This window comes from Mustelus asterias, unplaced genomic scaffold, assembly GCF_964213995.1.
Source record: "Mustelus asterias unplaced genomic scaffold, sMusAst1.hap1.1 HAP1_SCAFFOLD_3318, whole genome shotgun sequence".
In the NCBI taxonomy this organism is placed as follows: Eukaryota; Metazoa; Chordata; class Chondrichthyes; order Carcharhiniformes; family Triakidae; genus Mustelus; species Mustelus asterias.
Window position 1 is genome coordinate 1 of NW_027593263.1, and position 15,692 is coordinate 15,692.

A 15,692-nucleotide genomic window follows, 5' to 3' on the forward strand; every position below is an offset into this window, starting at 1 on the left:
CAGAGAGGAGGGGGGGGAGGCCCGGACCCCCCGGCGGCCGAGTTAGGACAGAGGTGGAGGGGGGGAGGCCCCGGACCCCCCCCCCCCCCCCCCCCCCGGGGGCCGAGTTAGGACAAGGAGGAGGGGGGAGAAATCAGGCCAGGGTTCCTGCTCCTGTTGGCTATACTGTGCTTTCAGGGTTCAGTTGTGGTGCTGTCCCTTGGTGTACAGCCGATGGACATTTACCCTGTTGGCTCAGGGAGTGAGGTATGAGAGAGAGAGAGTGGACCGTCAGAGACGCCATGCCTCACCTTCTGGGGGTGGGCTGGAAAGTTGATCAGAATATGAATAGTTCTGACCCCCTGTTGATTCACCCGTTTTCAGATCTAAACGCCAGGATTGAGGAGCTGGGTCAGGTGCTGAAAGATCGTTACAGAATCGAGGATTTCCGCTCAGTGGCAATGCCAGCTCAGGGTGAGGTTCCCCGAACCACCTGGACCTCACTGTAAACGTCCCATTGTCACCCTAAATAAAATGAACTACTTCACTAGCTTCAATGTTACAAGTGGAGATGTTGTTTAGTATGGCAGTGCTTCTGAGTTTATTGCATGTTGATATCCTAATAGACCCCGAGTCACATTCGCCCACTGCCATGTTGTGTTTACTGATTAAACCGACTCGAGTTTCAAATGCTTATCCTCATGTTCAAATCCCAACTTGGCCTCCACCCCTCCTATCTCTGTAACCACCTCCAGCCCTGACACCCCCCTCCCTATCTCTGTAACCTCCTCCAGCCCCTACACCCCCTCCCTATCTCTGTAACCTCCTACAGCCCCTACACCCCCTCCCTATCTCTGTAACCTCCTCCAGCCCCCTACACCCCTCCCTATCTCTGTAACCTCCTCCAGCCCCCTACACCCCCTCCCTATCTCTGTAACCTCCCTCCAGCCCCCTGCACCCCTCCCTATCTCTGTAACCTCCTCCAGCCTCTACATCCCCCTCCCTATCACTGTAACCTCCTCCAACCCTTACACACCCGCTCTATCTCTGTAACCTGCTCTAGCCCCTACACCCACTCCCTATCTCTGTAACCTCCTCCAGTCCATACATCCACTCCCTATCTCTCTAACCTTCTCCAGCCCCTCCCTATCTCTGTAACCTCCTCCAGCACCGACACCCCCTCCCAATCTCTGTAACCTTCTCCAGCCCCTACACATTTTTAAAAAGTTTATTTATTAGTGTCACAAGTAGGCTTACATTAACACTGCAACGAAGTTACTGTGAAAATCCCCTAGTCGCCACACTCCGGCGCCTGTTCGGATACACTGAGGGAGAATTTAGCACCTAACCAGCACGTCTTTGGGCTGTGGGCGGAAACCGGAGCATCCGGAGGAAACCCACGCAGACACGGGGAGAATGTGCAAACTCCATACTGACAGTGACCTAAGCCAGGAATTGAACCTGGGTCCCTGGTGCTATGAGGCAGCAGTGCTAACCACTACCGTAGACGACCTCCCAATCTCTGTAACCTCCTCCAGCCTCTACATCTCCCTATCTCTGTAACCCCCTCCAGCCCCGACACCCCCTCCCTATCTCTGTAACCTCCTCCAGCCCCTACACCCCCTCCCTATCTCTGTAACCTCCTCCAGCCCCTATACCCCCTCCCTATCTCTGTAACCACCTCCAGCCCCTACACCCCCTCCGTATCTCTGTAACCTCCTCCAGCCCCTACACCCCCTCCCTATCTCTGTAACCTCCTCCAGCCCCTACACCCCCTCCCTATCTCTGTAACCACCTCTAGCCCCCTACACCCCCTCCCTATCTCTGTAACCTCCTCCAGCCCCTACACCCCCTCCCTATCTCTGTAACCACCTCTAGCCCCCTACACCCCCTCCCTATCTCTGTAACCCCCTCCAGCCCCGACACCCCCTCCCAATCTCTGTAACCCCCTCCAGCCCCGACACCCCCTCCCTATCTCTGTAACCACCTCTAGCCCCCTACACCCCCTCCCTATCTCTGTAACCCCCTCCAGCCCCGACACCCCCTCCCAATCTCTGTAACCCCCTCCAGCCCCGACACCCCCTCCCTATCTCCGTAACCTCCTCCAGCCCCTACAACCCGGAAGGGTACGAAAAGATTGGAAAACAGCCCGTGTGATTCCCTTGTTCAAAAAGAGAGAAAGGCAGAAGGCAGGGAATTATAGACCAGTTAGTTTACCATCTATTATTGGCAAGACGCTGGAGTCAATAATCAGGGGAAATAACTAATCATTTCGGAAAGCCAAATATAATCAAGCCTCGTCAACATGGTTTTATGAAAGATAAATCATTTTTGACAAATTTGCTGAAATTCTTTCAGGATGTAACAGGGAGAGTGGGTAGAGGGGAAGCTGTAGATGTCGTGTATTTAGATTTCCAAAAGGCATTTGACAAAGTACCACATGAGGCTGGTGCATGAAATAAAAGCCCATGGAATTGGGGGAAGTGTGTTAGCATGGATTGAAAACTGGCCGTCAGATAGAAAACTTGGAATAAATGGGTCATAGAAATCATCATCGAATCATAGAAACCCTACAGTGCAGAAAGAGGCCATTGGGCCCATCGAGTCTGCACCGGCCACAATCCCACCCGGGCCCTATCCCCATATCCCTACATATTTACCCGCTATTCCCTCTAACCTACGCATCTCAGGACACTAGGGCAATTTTAACATGGCCAATCGACCTAACCCGCACATCTTTGGACTGTGGGAGGAAACTGGAGCACCCGGAGGAAACCCACGCAGACACGAGGAGAACGTGCAAACTCCACACAGACAGTGACCCGAGCCGGGAACCGAACCCGGGTCCCTGGAGCTGTGAAGCAGCAGTGCTAACCCACTGTGCTACCGTGCCGCCGTCCTTCTCAGAGTGGAAAGATGTGACTCGTGGAGTAGCGCAGGGATCAGTTCTTGGCCCGCGATTGTTCGCTGTGTACATTAATGACCTGGAGGAAGGAACAGAATGAAAGGTTTCCATATCTACCAATGATACGAAGACAGGTGGAAGGGCAGGTTGTGTTGAGGATACTGTGATTCTACAGCGGGATAGAGATCGATTGGGAGACTGGGCAAAAACCTGGCAAATGGAGTTTAATGTGGGGAAGTGTGAGGTCACGCACTTTGATGGAGGAGTCAAAAGGCAGATTATTATCTACATGGAGAGAGACTGCAGGTGAGTGAAGTGCAGAGGGATCTGGGTGTTCTAGTGCATGAATCACCAAAATCTAGCAGGCAGGTCTGACGAGCAGTTACGGTGGCAAACAGCATTTTGACCTTTATTGCAAAGGGGTTGGAGTTTAAAAATAGGGAGGTGTTGGTGAGGCCACATCTGGAATACTGCGTACAGTTTTAGTCCCCTTACCTAAAAAAGGATACAGTAACATTGGAGGCAGTCCAAAGGAGATTCACCAGGCCAATTCCTGGGATGAGAGGGTTGTTCTGGCAAGAGAGACTGAATAGTCTGGCTCTGTATTCCTTGGAGTTAAGAAGAGTGAGGGGGGGGGGGTGACCTTATTCAAACATATACGATGCTGAGGGGGCTTGACAGGGTGGATGGTGAGAGGTTTTCACTCGTGGGAGAGTCTCGAACAAGGGGACATCGCTACAAGATAAAGGGCCGCTCATTTCAAACAGAGGTGTGTAGGAATTTCCTTTCGCAGAGGGTGGTGAATCTCTGGAATTCTCTGTCCCAAAGGGGTGCTGGAGGCTGGAACGTTCGAAGTGTTTAAAGTGGAGGTGGATAAATATTTGGGGAGGTGGATAAATATAAATAATAGAGGGGAAACGGCACAGGAAAGGAGCTGAGACCGGTATAGATCAGCCACGATGGTATTGAATGGCGGGGCAGCCTCGAAGGGCCGAATGGTGGCCTAACCTTCTTTTCCTGAGAGATGAACTGGACGTATTGGAACCCTGTCCACCCACCAGAATGAAGCAGACCTGCATTCACTCGCTTTGCCTGTTACCCTGACTATAATCCTTCCTTTCCATTCGTCGCAGGAGCCTGTAGTGTATCTGGGGCAGATCGCCTGCGACAGCAACGGAAAACTCAACGCAAAGTCGGTGATATTGCAGGGCGATCTGAAGCATTCCGGGGGGCTGCAAGTGCCAGTGGATCTGTCCGAGCTAAAGGAGTACTCGCTCTTCCCTGGGCAGGTGAGTGGAATATCGTCGGGGTAAACTCAGTCAGTGCGTGTTAGCCCGCAGTCCACAGATGTGTCTCTACCGTCCCTGTCTGGATTCCAGGATGATTGTGCTGGAGGAGGTGTAGGTAAAGCCAGTACTTATCGGCAGACCCAGATAACTTGCACCATAAAGTGTACAAGATGCACTCTGAAAGCAAGAACTCTTGGCAATTGCAGCTTTCAAAACACCATCCTTTTCACGCACAAAAAGGACAACACGGTGGCACAGTGGGTTAGCACTGCTGCCTCACAGCGCCAGGGACCCGGGGCAGCACGGTGGCACAGTGGGTTAGCACTGCTGCCTCACAGCGCCAGGGACCCGGGGCAGCACGGTGACACAGTGGTTAGCACTGCTCCCTCACAGTGCCAGGGACCCGGGGCAGCACGGTGACACAGTGGGTTAGCACTGCTGCCTCACAGCGCCAGGGACCCGGGGCAGCACGGTGGCAGTGGTTAGCACTGCTGCCTCACAGTGCCAGGGGCCCGGGGCAGCACGGTGGCACAGTGGTTAGCACTGCTGCCTCACAGCGCCAGGGACCTGGGGCAACATGGTAGCACAGTGGGTTAGCACTGCTGCCTCACAGCGCTAGGGACCCGGGGCGCCAAGGTGGCACAGTGGTTAGCACTGCTGCCTCACAGCGCCAGGGACCAGGGGCAGCACGGTGACACAGTGGGTTAGCACTGCTGCCTCACAGCGCCAGGGACCTGGGTTCGATTCCCAGCCTCGGGTCACTGTCTGTGCGGAGTCTGCACGTTCTCCCCGTGTCTGCGTGGGTTTCCTCCGGGTGCTCCGGTTTCCTCCCACAGTCCAAAAGACGTGCTGATTAGGCGCTAAATTCTCCCTCAGTGTAACCCGAACAGGTGCCGGAGTGTGGGCGACTAGGGGATTTTCACAGTAACTTCATTGCAGTGTTATGTAAGTCTTATCGTGACACTAATAAATAAACTTTACTTTAACTTTTACTTTATATTTTTTTGAGATGTGGTTGTCGCTGGCAAGGCAAGCGTGACTAAACTTTTAAAACACTATTTGTTCCCCATCCCTAGTTGCCCCTTGAACTGAGTGTCTCGCTCGGCCCGTTTCAGAGGGCAGCTGAGAGTCACCCACATTGCTGTGGCTCTGGAGTCACATGTAGGCCAGACCGGGTAAGGACGGCAGATTTCCTTCCCTAAAGGACATCAGTGAACCAGATGGGTTTTCATGATAGTTGATAGTTTCATGGTCACCGTTACTGAGGCTAGCTTTATATTCCCAATTTCCCGAATTGAATTTAAATTCCACCAGCTGCCGAGCTAGGATTCGAACCCGGGTCCCACAGAGGCAAAGTCTGGGTCTTTGGATTACTGGTCCGGTGATGTTATCACGATGTCTTCCCCGCCACCATATACCTACAAATTAATCAGAACTTGGCTGGTGGATGAACACTTCGTGTGTCTTGTTAGATAACCTTCCTGCTGTTATTTTTATATTTGTTCATGGGATATGGGCGTCGCTGGCTCGGCCAGCATTTTAATTGCCCATCTCTCATTGTGCTTGAGAGGATAATGGTGACCCGTCACCTTGAACCCACTGCAGTCAGCGTGGTGTAGGAAACACCCACAGTGCAGAAGCATGGAGATAGAAACCTGTGTGTTATAAACAGCACACTGTGTGTTTAACATTGACGCGGTGATTTCTGGGTTAACCTCAGTAATCCCGTGGCGGCGGTGATGTTCTGAATTACGTCCCAGAGGTTTTCTTGTGGAGGGGAGGAGTTGCCTCCACAGTTGGCCTGTGGTTAGTTCTGAAACAAGCACTGGAACTGATTGTGACGCCATTTACTTTCACCAGGTGGTGGCTCTGGAGGGGACAAACAGCAGTGGCCAGCGCATGGTGGCTTCCCGCTTGTACGAGGTCAGTAATGGGGCTGGGGGGGGGATTCTGTCACATTTAGGCTGGCAACAGATTGGCTCTCGATTATTCCACCACAAAATGGTTACCTACCTTGATTGCACTGTCACAGAAAAGTGGCAGACGAAGGGCGGGTGCTTCCCCGTGTCAGAATCTGTTGATCGTCCGCCTCTCGTGCTTGTATCTCTGTCTCTCTGAAGTGTCCCCCGTGCCCCTCTCGTTGCCCTGATCCTCTGGAGAGTGTTTTCTCCGCAACCGCCTTGCCTCTGCTCCGTCATGTCCTCTGCTGCCTGTCCCCTGTGTTTCTCATCCGAGTCCTGCACTGTGCGCACTCCATGCCCTCTCTGGGGCATGGCTCCATAGTCCTCTGCTGCTCTTTATACTTCCTAATGTCTGCAGCTCACACTGTGGGTGTCGAATGATGGGGCTGTCTGGATGATTGAGGGGGATACAGTCAGTGTGAGATTGGGAGTGTGGAGTGATGGGGCTGTCTGGGTGAGGGGGATACGGTCTGTGTGACACTGGGAGTGTGGAGTGATGGGGCTGTCTGGGTGAGGGGGATACGGTCTGTGTGACACTGGGAGTGTGGAGTGATGGGGCTGTCTGGGTGAGGGGGATACGGTCTGTGACACTGGGAGTGTGGAGTGAGGGGGATACGGTCTGTGACACTGGGAATGTGGAATGATGGGGCTGTCTGGGTGAGGGGGATACAGTCAGTGTGAGATTGGGAGCGTGGAGTGATGGGGCTGTCTGGGTGAGGGGGATACAGTCAGTGTGAGATTGGGAGTGTGGAGTGATGGGGCTGTCTGGGTGAGGGGGATACGGTCTGTGACACTGGGAGTGTGGAGTGAGGGGGATACGGTCTGTGACACTGGGAGTGTGGAGTGATGCGGCTGTCTGGGTGAGGGGGATACGGTCTGTGACACTGGGAGTGTGGAGTGATGGGGCTGTCTGGGTGATTGAGGGAGATACAGTCAGTGTGAGATTGGGAGTGTGGAGTGATGGAGCTGTCTGGGTGAGGGGGATACGGTCTGTGTGACACTGGGAGTGTGGAGTGATGGAGCTGTCTGGGTGAGGGGGATACGGTCTGTGACACTGGGAGTGTGGAATGATGGAGCTGTCTGGGTGAGGGGGATATGGTCTGTGACACGGAGTGTGGAGTGATGGAGCTGTCTGGGTGAGGGGGATACGGTCTGTGACACTGGGAGTGTGGAGTGATGGAGCTGTCTGGGTGAGGGGGATACGGTCTGTGTGACACTGGGAGTGTGGAGTGATGCGGCTGTCTGGGTGAGGGGGATACGGTCTGTGACACTGGGAGTGTGGAGTGATGGAGCTGTCTGGGTGAGGGGGATACGGTCTGTGACACTGGGAGTGTGGAGTGATGGAACTGTCTGGGTGATTGAGGGAGATACAGTCAGCACCATCACCTATTTGCTCTGTAATAAAATACATTTGTCCACGATTTCTCACTCTGAGATCCCTGAGTTATTGTGTTTCTTTACGATGAGTGAGTTTCCCCTGTGTCTGTTTTGCAGGGGATGCCACTGCCTTTCTACAAAGCTGAGAAACAGTCTGAGGAGGATGAACCTTTTGAAGGTAAGTCAGTAAAGTAACTGCTACCGCCAGCTCTGTGACTGCTCCGTTACCCTATATTACAGCAGTGATAACACTTCGAACATAAGTACTTTAATTAGCATTTTGGGATGTCCTGTGAGGGTGGGAGGTGGGAAATAAATTAACATCTTTAGTTGACCTTGTGTCTCCCACTTATAGAAATTGGACTTGTAAAATATTTACAAACGCTGATACAGGCCATTTGGCCCATTAGGTCCAGACTGGTGCTTCTGCTCCAAATGAGGCAACTCCCACCTCTCTACATCACACTCAATGAACATCTTCTATTCAGCTGTCCTGGTGTTTATCCAGCTTCCCCCCCTAAACATATCAACACTATTCACCTCGAGCACTGCCCATGCGAGTGAGTCCCAAATTCTCCCCCGTGGGAGCGAGTCCCACATTCTCCCCCACTCCCCCGTGGGAGCGAGTCCCACATTCTCCCCCACTCCCCCCGTGAGAGCGAGTCCCACATTCTCCCCCACTCCCCCGTGGGAGCGAGTCCCACATTCTCCCCCACTCCCCAGTGGGAGCGAGTCCCACATTCTCCCCCACTCCCCCCGTGAGAGCGAGTCCCACATTCTCCCCCACTCCCCCGTGGGAGCGAGTCCCACATTCTCCCCCACTCCCCAGTGGGAGCGAGTCCCACATTCTCCCCCACTCCCCCCGTGAGAGCGAGTCCCACATTCTCCCCCACTCTTCGGGTAAAGACGTTTTTCCTGAATTCCCGATTGGATTTCTCAGTCACTATCTTATATTGATGGCCTCCTATTCTAGTCTTCCCCACAACAAGTGGAAACATCATCTTCTCCGCCGACCCTCTTGAAGCCTCCTCCTTCGGGTCACTCTCTCTGCCCTCTCTTTTCTCGAGAATTGGAGTCCAGTCTGTTCAATATCTCCCGACAGTTAAAATGCCACCGGTTGATCAGTGCTTACTCGATAACAGAGGGACATTGTACCTGATGTGACAGGAATCCCCTCAGTAGAGAATCCTGTACTCCGACTATGTGACCTCCTCGGCGAACGTGGGCCTGGTGTGATGTGTTCCTTTTCTCAAACACTGCAGAGTTTGACTGCTCCACCGGAATTCTCCAATGTGATGGTGCGAGGGGAGGGTGGGTTCTTGTCGTGTGGAGTTTAATGAACTGTGAATGATGTATCTAGGTCTGGAGCAGCAGATGGTCCTTGTGGCCTGCGGGCCCTACACCACCTCGGACAGCATCACCTATGACCCCATGATGGATCTGATCGATGTCATCAACAGGGACCAGCCTGACATCTGCATCTTGGTGCGTGCCGCCTTCCGCTCCGATATAAACCTGTATCTCAATCTCATTTTACTTCCCAAGGTGCGCTCGCTTCTTATCGCTCTGTTAGCGATTACTCCCTGTCATAATTTGCTGACGGTTCCCGCCCTATTATCCTGGGAGATCTTTGGTAGGTTGTCCACATTTTTAATGGAAGCTGCTAAGACTTGGGGAGGTCTCTGTCCACTGGCTCAGTAAGGGTAAACTGAGTTCACGGGCAGCACCGTTCCAGCACACCAGCTGAAATATAACCGCTACCAACACCCAGCATGAAATACAAGCAGCCCTCGACTTTGCAGTGTTCGAGTTACAATGAATGGCACTTAACAAAGAACAGGACAGGAACAGGCCCTTTGGCTCTCCAAGCCTGCCCCGATCACGTTTACCTATCTAGACCAACTGCTTCTATCCCTCTATTCCCCGTCTGTTCTTAAGCCTATCAAGATAAGTCTTAAATGTGACTAACGTAACTGCCTCAACCACCTCACTTGGCAGCTCATTCCAGGCCCCCACCACCCTCTGTGTAAAAACCTTCCCCCGCACATCTCCACTGAACCTTTCCCTCCTTATCTTGAACTTGTGCCCCCTTGTAATTGTCATTTCCGCCCTGGGAAGAAGCTTCCGACTGTTCACCCTATCTGTACCCCTCATAATTTTATAAACTTCTATAAAGTCGCCTCTCAGCCTCCAACTTTCCTGGGAGAAGAATCCCAGTTTATTCAATCTCTCCTCATAGCGAATACCCTCCATACCAGGCAACATCCTGGGAAACCTTTTCTGTACTCCCTCCAAAGCCACCACATCCTTCTGGTAGTTATAAAAATGGCGTTTATAAATTAACAACCTGTTTCTACTTTGTAATATTGGATTTGGCCTTGTGACATGTGGCACGGTGACACAGTGGTTAGCACTGCTGCCTCACAGTGCCAGGGACCCGGGGCAGCACGGTGACACAGTGGTTAGCACAGCTGCCTCACAGTGCCAGGGACCCGGGGCGGCACGGTGGCACAGTGGGTTAGCACTGCTGCCTCACAGCGCTAGGGACCTGGGTTCGATTCCCGGCTTGGGTCACTGTCTGTGTGAAGTCTGCACATTCTCCCCATGTCTGCGTGGGTTTCCTCCGGGTGCTCCGGTTTCCTCCCACACTCCAAAGATGTGCGGGTTAGGTGGATTGGCCGAGCTAAATTGCCCCTTAGTGTCAGGGGGTCCAGCTAGAGTAAATGTGTGGGGTTATGGGGATAGGGTCTGGTTGGAGTTGTGGTCGGTGCAGACTCGATGGGCTGAATGGCCTCCTGCGCTGTCGGGATTCTATGACAGTGTCCATGAACAAGTTTAATATTTATGTTGATGTTCTGCCCCGCTCATCTCCCCCTCTCGTCGCTTAGTTACCGTTCCGACGCATTTTTATTTGCTGGATCTGTGTTTCCAAACTTTTTGTTAAAATGTATGTTTTATCACATGAAATTATTGCTATATTACTGCATTTTATAATCGATTTGAATACAAAATTCTGGGCTGTTTTGGTGAAGTTCGGGTATCTGATCTTGGTTCAGGAACTAATTCCCCATTTATAACCTTCTTCTTCTGGGGAAATCGGTCCTGACTTGGAGTTTCCGACTGAGGACAAAGTTTTCTTGAACCAATCATGTTGCAAGTCCAAGGACTGCCGGTCGAAACTCCGCATTCCACCAACCTTTCAGTTAGATCCTCCCCTGTCCGTCTCCGTCTCTCTCTCTCTCGCTGATGCTCTCTCTTGCGTCCTCGGTTAGGTGGATTGGCCATGCTAAAATTGCCCCTTAGTGTCAGGGGGATTAGCAGGGTAAATATGTGGTGGAAGGGAGATAGGGGCTGGGTGGGATTGTTGTTGGTGCAGACTCAATGGGCCGAATGGTCTCCTCCAGCATTGCAGGGAATCTATGATTCGAGAATGAAGCTCACTCGTTCTCTCTCTCTCTCTCCTCTCTCTCTCTGCTCTCTCTCTCCGCTCTCTCTCTCTCCGCTCTCTCTCTCCGCTCTCTCTCTCCGCTCTCTCTCTCCGCTCTCTCTCTCCGCTCTCTCTCTCCGCTCTCTCTCTCCGCTCTCTCTCTCTCCGCTCTCTCTCTCTCCGCTCTCTCTCTCCGCTCTCTCTCTCCGCTCTCTCTCTCCGCTCTCTCTCTCCGCTCTCTCTCTCCGCTCTCTCTCTCCGCTCTCTCTCTCCGCTCTCTCTCTCCGCTCTCTCTCTCCGCTCTCTCTCTCCGCTCTCTCTCTCCGCTCTCTCTCTCCGCTCTCTCTCTCCGCTCTCTCTCTCCGCTCTCTCTCTCCGCTCTCTCTCTCCGCTCTCTCTCTCCGCTCTCTCTCTCCGCTCTCTCTCTCCGCTCTCTCTCTCCGCTCTCTCTCTCCGCTCTCTCTCTCCGCTCTCTCTCTCCGCTCTCTCTCTCCGCTCTCTCTCTCCGCTCTCTCTCTCCGCTCTCTCTCTCCGCTCTCTCTCTCCGCTCTCTCTCTCCGCTCTCTCTCTCCGCTCTCTCTCTCCGCTCTCTCTCTCCGCTCTCTCTCTCCGCTCTCTCTCTCCGCTCTCTCTCTCCGCTCTCTCTCTCCGCTCTCTCTCTCCGCTCTCTCTCTCCGCTCTCTCTCTCCGCTCTCTCTCTCCGCTCTCTCTCTCCGCTCTCTCTCTCCGCTCTCTCTCTCCGCTCTCTCTCTCCGCTCTCTCTCTCCGCTCTCTCTCTCCGCTCTCTCTCTCCGCTCTCTCTCTCCGCTCTCTCTCTCCGCTCTCTCTCTCCGCTCTCTCTCTCCGCTCTCTCTCTCCGCTCTCTCTCTCCGCTCTCTCTCTCCGCTCTCTCTCTCCGCTCTCTCTCTCCGCTCTCTCTCTCCGCTCTCTCTCTCCGCTCTCTCTCTCCGCTCTCTCTCTCCGCTCTCTCTCTCCGCTCTCTCTCTCCGCTCTCTCTCTCCGCTCTCTCTCTCCGCTCTCTCTCTCCGCTCTCTCTCTCCGCTCTCTCTCTCCGCTCTCTCTCTCCGCTCTCTCTCTCCGCTCTCTCTCTCCGCTCTCTCTCTCCGCTCTCTCTCTCCGCTCTCTCTCTCCGCTCTCTCTCTCCGCTCTCTCTCTCCGCTCTCTCTCTCCGCTCTCTCTCTCCGCTCTCTCTCTCCGCTCTCTCTCTCCGCTCTCTCTCTCCGCTCTCTCTCTCCGCTCTCTCTCTCCGCTCTCTCTCTCCGCTCTCTCTCTCCGCTCTCTCTCTCCGCTCTCTCTCTCCGCTCTCTCTCTCCGCTCTCTCTCTCCGCTCTCTCTCTCCGCTCTCTCTCTCCGCTCTCTCTCTCCGCTCTCTCTCTCCGCTCTCTCTCTCCGCTCTCTCTCTCCGCTCTCTCTCTCCGCTCTCTCTCTCCGCTCTCTCTCTCCGCTCTCTCTCTCCGCTCTCTCTCTCCGCTCTCTCTCTCCGCTCTCTCTCTCCGCTCTCTCTCTCCGCTCTCTCTCTCCGCTCTCTCTCTCCGCTCTCTCTCCCGCTCTCTCCCCCGCTCTCTCCCCCGCTCTCTCCCGCTCTCTCCCCCGCTCTCTCCCCCGCTCTCTCCCCCGCTCTCTCCCCCGCTCTCTCCCCCGCTCTCTCCCCCGCTCTCTCCCCCGCTCTCTCCCCCGCTCTCTCCCCCGCTCTCTCCCCCGCTCTCTCCCCCGCTCTCTCCCCCGCTCTCTCCCCCGCTCTCTCCCCCGCTCTCTCCCCCGCTCTCTCCCCCGCTCTCCCCCGCTCTCTCCCCCGCTCTCTCCCCCGCTCTCTCCCCCGCTCTCTCCCCCGCTCTCTCCCCCGCTCTCTCCCCCGCTCTCTCCCCCGCTCTCTCCCCCGCTCTCTCCCCCGCTCTCTCCCCCGCTCTCTCCCCCGCTCTCTCCCCCGCTCTCTCCCCCGCTCTCTCCCCCGCTCTCTCCCCCGCTCTCTCCCCCGCTCTCTCCCCCGCTCTCTCCCCCGCTCTCTCCCCCGCTCTCTCCCCCGCTCTCTCCCCCGCTCTCTCCCCCGCTCTCTCCCCCGCTCTCTCCCCCGCTCTCTCCCCCGCTCTCTCCCCCGCTCTCTCCCCCGCTCTCTCCCCCGCTCTCTCCCCCGCTCTCTCCCCCGCTCTCTCCCCCGCTCTCTCCCCCGCTCTCTCCCCCGCTCTCTCCCCCGCTCTCTCCCCCGCTCTCTCCCCCGCTCTCTCCCCTGCTCTCTCCCCTGCTCTCTCCCCTGCTCTCTCCCCTGCTCTCTCCCCTGCTCTCTCCCCTGCTCTCTCCCCTGCTCTCTCCCCTGCTCTCTCCCCTGCTCTCTCCCCTGCTCTCTCCCCTGCTCTCTCCCCTGCTCTCTCCCCTGCTCTCTCCCCTGCTCTCTCCCCTGCTCTCTCCCCTGCTCTCTCCCCTGCTCTCTCCCCTGCTCTCTCCCCTGCTCTCTCCCCTGCTCTCTCCCCTGCTCTCTCCCCTGCTCTCTCCCCTGCTCTCTCCCCTGCTCCCTCCCCTGCTCCCTCCCCTGCTCCCTCCCCTGCTCCCTCCCCTGCTCCCTCCCTCCCTCCTCCCCCCCTCCCTCCCTCCTCCCCCCCTCCCTCCCTCCTCCCCCCTCCCTCCCTCCTCCCCCCCTCCCTCCCTCCTCCCCCCCTCCCTCCTCCTCCCCCCCTCCCTCCTCCTCCCCCCCTCCCTCCTCCTCCCCCCCTCCCTCCTCCTCCCCTCCTCCCCCCCTCCTCCCCCCCTCCTCCCCTCCTCCCCCCCTCCCTCCCTCCTCTCCCTCTCTCTCTCTCGGCGTCTTCTCTCTCTCGTCTTCTCTCTCTCTCTCTCTCGTCTTCTTCTCTCTCTCTCTCTCGTCTTCTTCTCTCTCTCTCTCTCTCTCCCTCTGCCCCCCCCCCGCTCTCGCTCCTTCCCATGTGTTTGTGGCTCTGTATGGGAATCGCGTTCATTTTCAATATTCCTTTTGTCTCCCTTCAGTTGGGACCATTTGTGGACAGCAAACATGAACAGATTGAGGTAAGATCTTTCAGATGTTGTTTTATTTATAAATCTCCATTGATTGAAGGTAATCGGGGAAAGAACCAGAGGGGGAGATGAGGAGAATGTTTTTTTTGCGAGTTGTTGTGATCTGGAAGGCGCTGCCTGAAAGGGCGGTGGAAGCAGATTCAACAGGAACTTTCAAAAGGGGGGAGATACTGGAAAAGGAGAGATTTGTAGAGGTCTGGGGGAGAGACAAGGGGGAGGAGTTAGAGTAACTGGACAGACCTTTCAAAGAGCTAGCACAGGGGCAGTGGGCTGAATGGCTGCACTCGATGAATGAATTTCTAAGTGAATTGTTGCTGCAAGGACTGGGATTTGAACCTGGTGTCTGTGGAAGGGGAATGGAGAGACAGCCTGGGCCACGCTTGTTTAATCCCAGTTGTCAGTCTGGAACAGGAGCCGGCCATTCGGACGCTGAGCTTACCCCTGCCATTCTGTCTGTGTCGGCAGCCCTTTCCCCACAAGCCCCTGGAATCCCCCCCTCTTGCATTCCAAGGGGATATCTGGATGTGATTCTATGACTGTGTCTCTGGCTCAGTTCTCGCAGCCCTCTGTGTGAAGACGATTCAACCCGGATTCACTTTCATTTGGCTTTGCTCGAATTCTCCAGTTCTGCACCCCTGCCACTGGAATGTCAACGCTGCCTCAGTAGGTAGCACTGTCTCTCTCTCTCATCTCTGAACATGGGGTTCATGATGGGCGGCACGGTGCCACAGTGGTTAGCACTGCTGCCTCATGGAGCCAGGGACCCGGGTTCAATTCCGGCCTTGGGTCGCTGTCTGTGCGGAGTTTGCACATCCTCCCCGTGTCTGCGTGGGTTTCCTCCGGGTGCTCCGGTTTCCTCCCAAGATGTCCAAAGATGTGCAGGTTAGGTGGATTGGCCGTGCTAAATTGCCCCCTTAGTGTCCAAAGATGTGTAGGTTAGGGGCATTGGTCATCCTAAATTGCCCCTTAGTGTCAGGGGGATTAGAGGGTAGATGTGTGGGGTTATGGGGAAAGGGCCAGGGTGGGATTGTGGTCGGTGCAGACTCGATGGGCCAAATGGCCTCCTTCTGCACTGTCGGGCATCTATGATTCTTGTGTGAGATGTAAGCGCCACATCCAGGTCAGCGCTTCCAGTCCACGATGGACAGAGTGCTGCAGTGTCAGAGGTGCCCTCCTGGTGTCCCTCGCAATGCCAGGATTTCACCAACAGAGCCATAGTTGACCCCTACAGTCACTGCACCCTGTACGAAGCAGCTGGGAACACTCCGCTGTGTAAAGTACAGGTGGCTGGAATACAGATTACCCCTCCTTACCCCTGTGAATAAATCAAGATGAGATGTTGGGTGGATTGGCCGTGTTAAATGGCCCCATTTAGTGTCAGGGGGATTAGCAGGGTAAATGCGTGGAGTTACGGGGATAGGGCCTGGGTGGGATTGTGGTCGGTGCAGACTCGATGGGCCAAATGGCCTCCTCCTGCACTGGAGGGATTCTCTGATTCTGAGCACCCAGCTTGCCTGGGTATTCCAACCCACTTCTCACTGCTCTCAATGTTTTTCTCCCCAGAATTGCCAGCTGACAGTCACCTACCAAGAGGTTTTTAAACAATGCATGAAGGGGATCATCGAAGGAACGAGGGGGTATGTTTTCCGTGCTGTCCTCTGTATAATCGTCAGGTCTCAAAGCAGGGACTGGGGTAGGTGGGGCTGCAGTGCAGGTACTGCGATAGGAGACAG

At 55.1% G+C, this 15,692-nt stretch overlaps 1 protein-coding gene across 1 annotated transcript in view; it reads left to right on the forward strand.

Moving 5' to 3' along the window:
* Positions 1 to 363: 363 nt before the first annotated feature.
* LOC144490460 (DNA polymerase alpha subunit B-like) overlaps positions 364 to 15,692 on the forward strand; it is a gene marked incomplete at both ends in the record, with an annotated part of 33,892 nt that continues 18,563 nt past the window's right edge. Inside the window, 7 exons of the mRNA XM_078208205.1 lie at positions 364 to 449; positions 4,015 to 4,173; positions 6,034 to 6,096; positions 7,629 to 7,689; positions 8,872 to 8,996; positions 13,912 to 13,950; positions 15,523 to 15,596. Coding sequence (XP_078064331.1) covers positions 364 to 449; positions 4,015 to 4,173; positions 6,034 to 6,096; positions 7,629 to 7,689; positions 8,872 to 8,996; positions 13,912 to 13,950; positions 15,523 to 15,596 — 607 coding nt within the window. The remainder of the gene's footprint in view (positions 450 to 4,014; positions 4,174 to 6,033; positions 6,097 to 7,628; positions 7,690 to 8,871; positions 8,997 to 13,911; positions 13,951 to 15,522; positions 15,597 to 15,692) is intronic.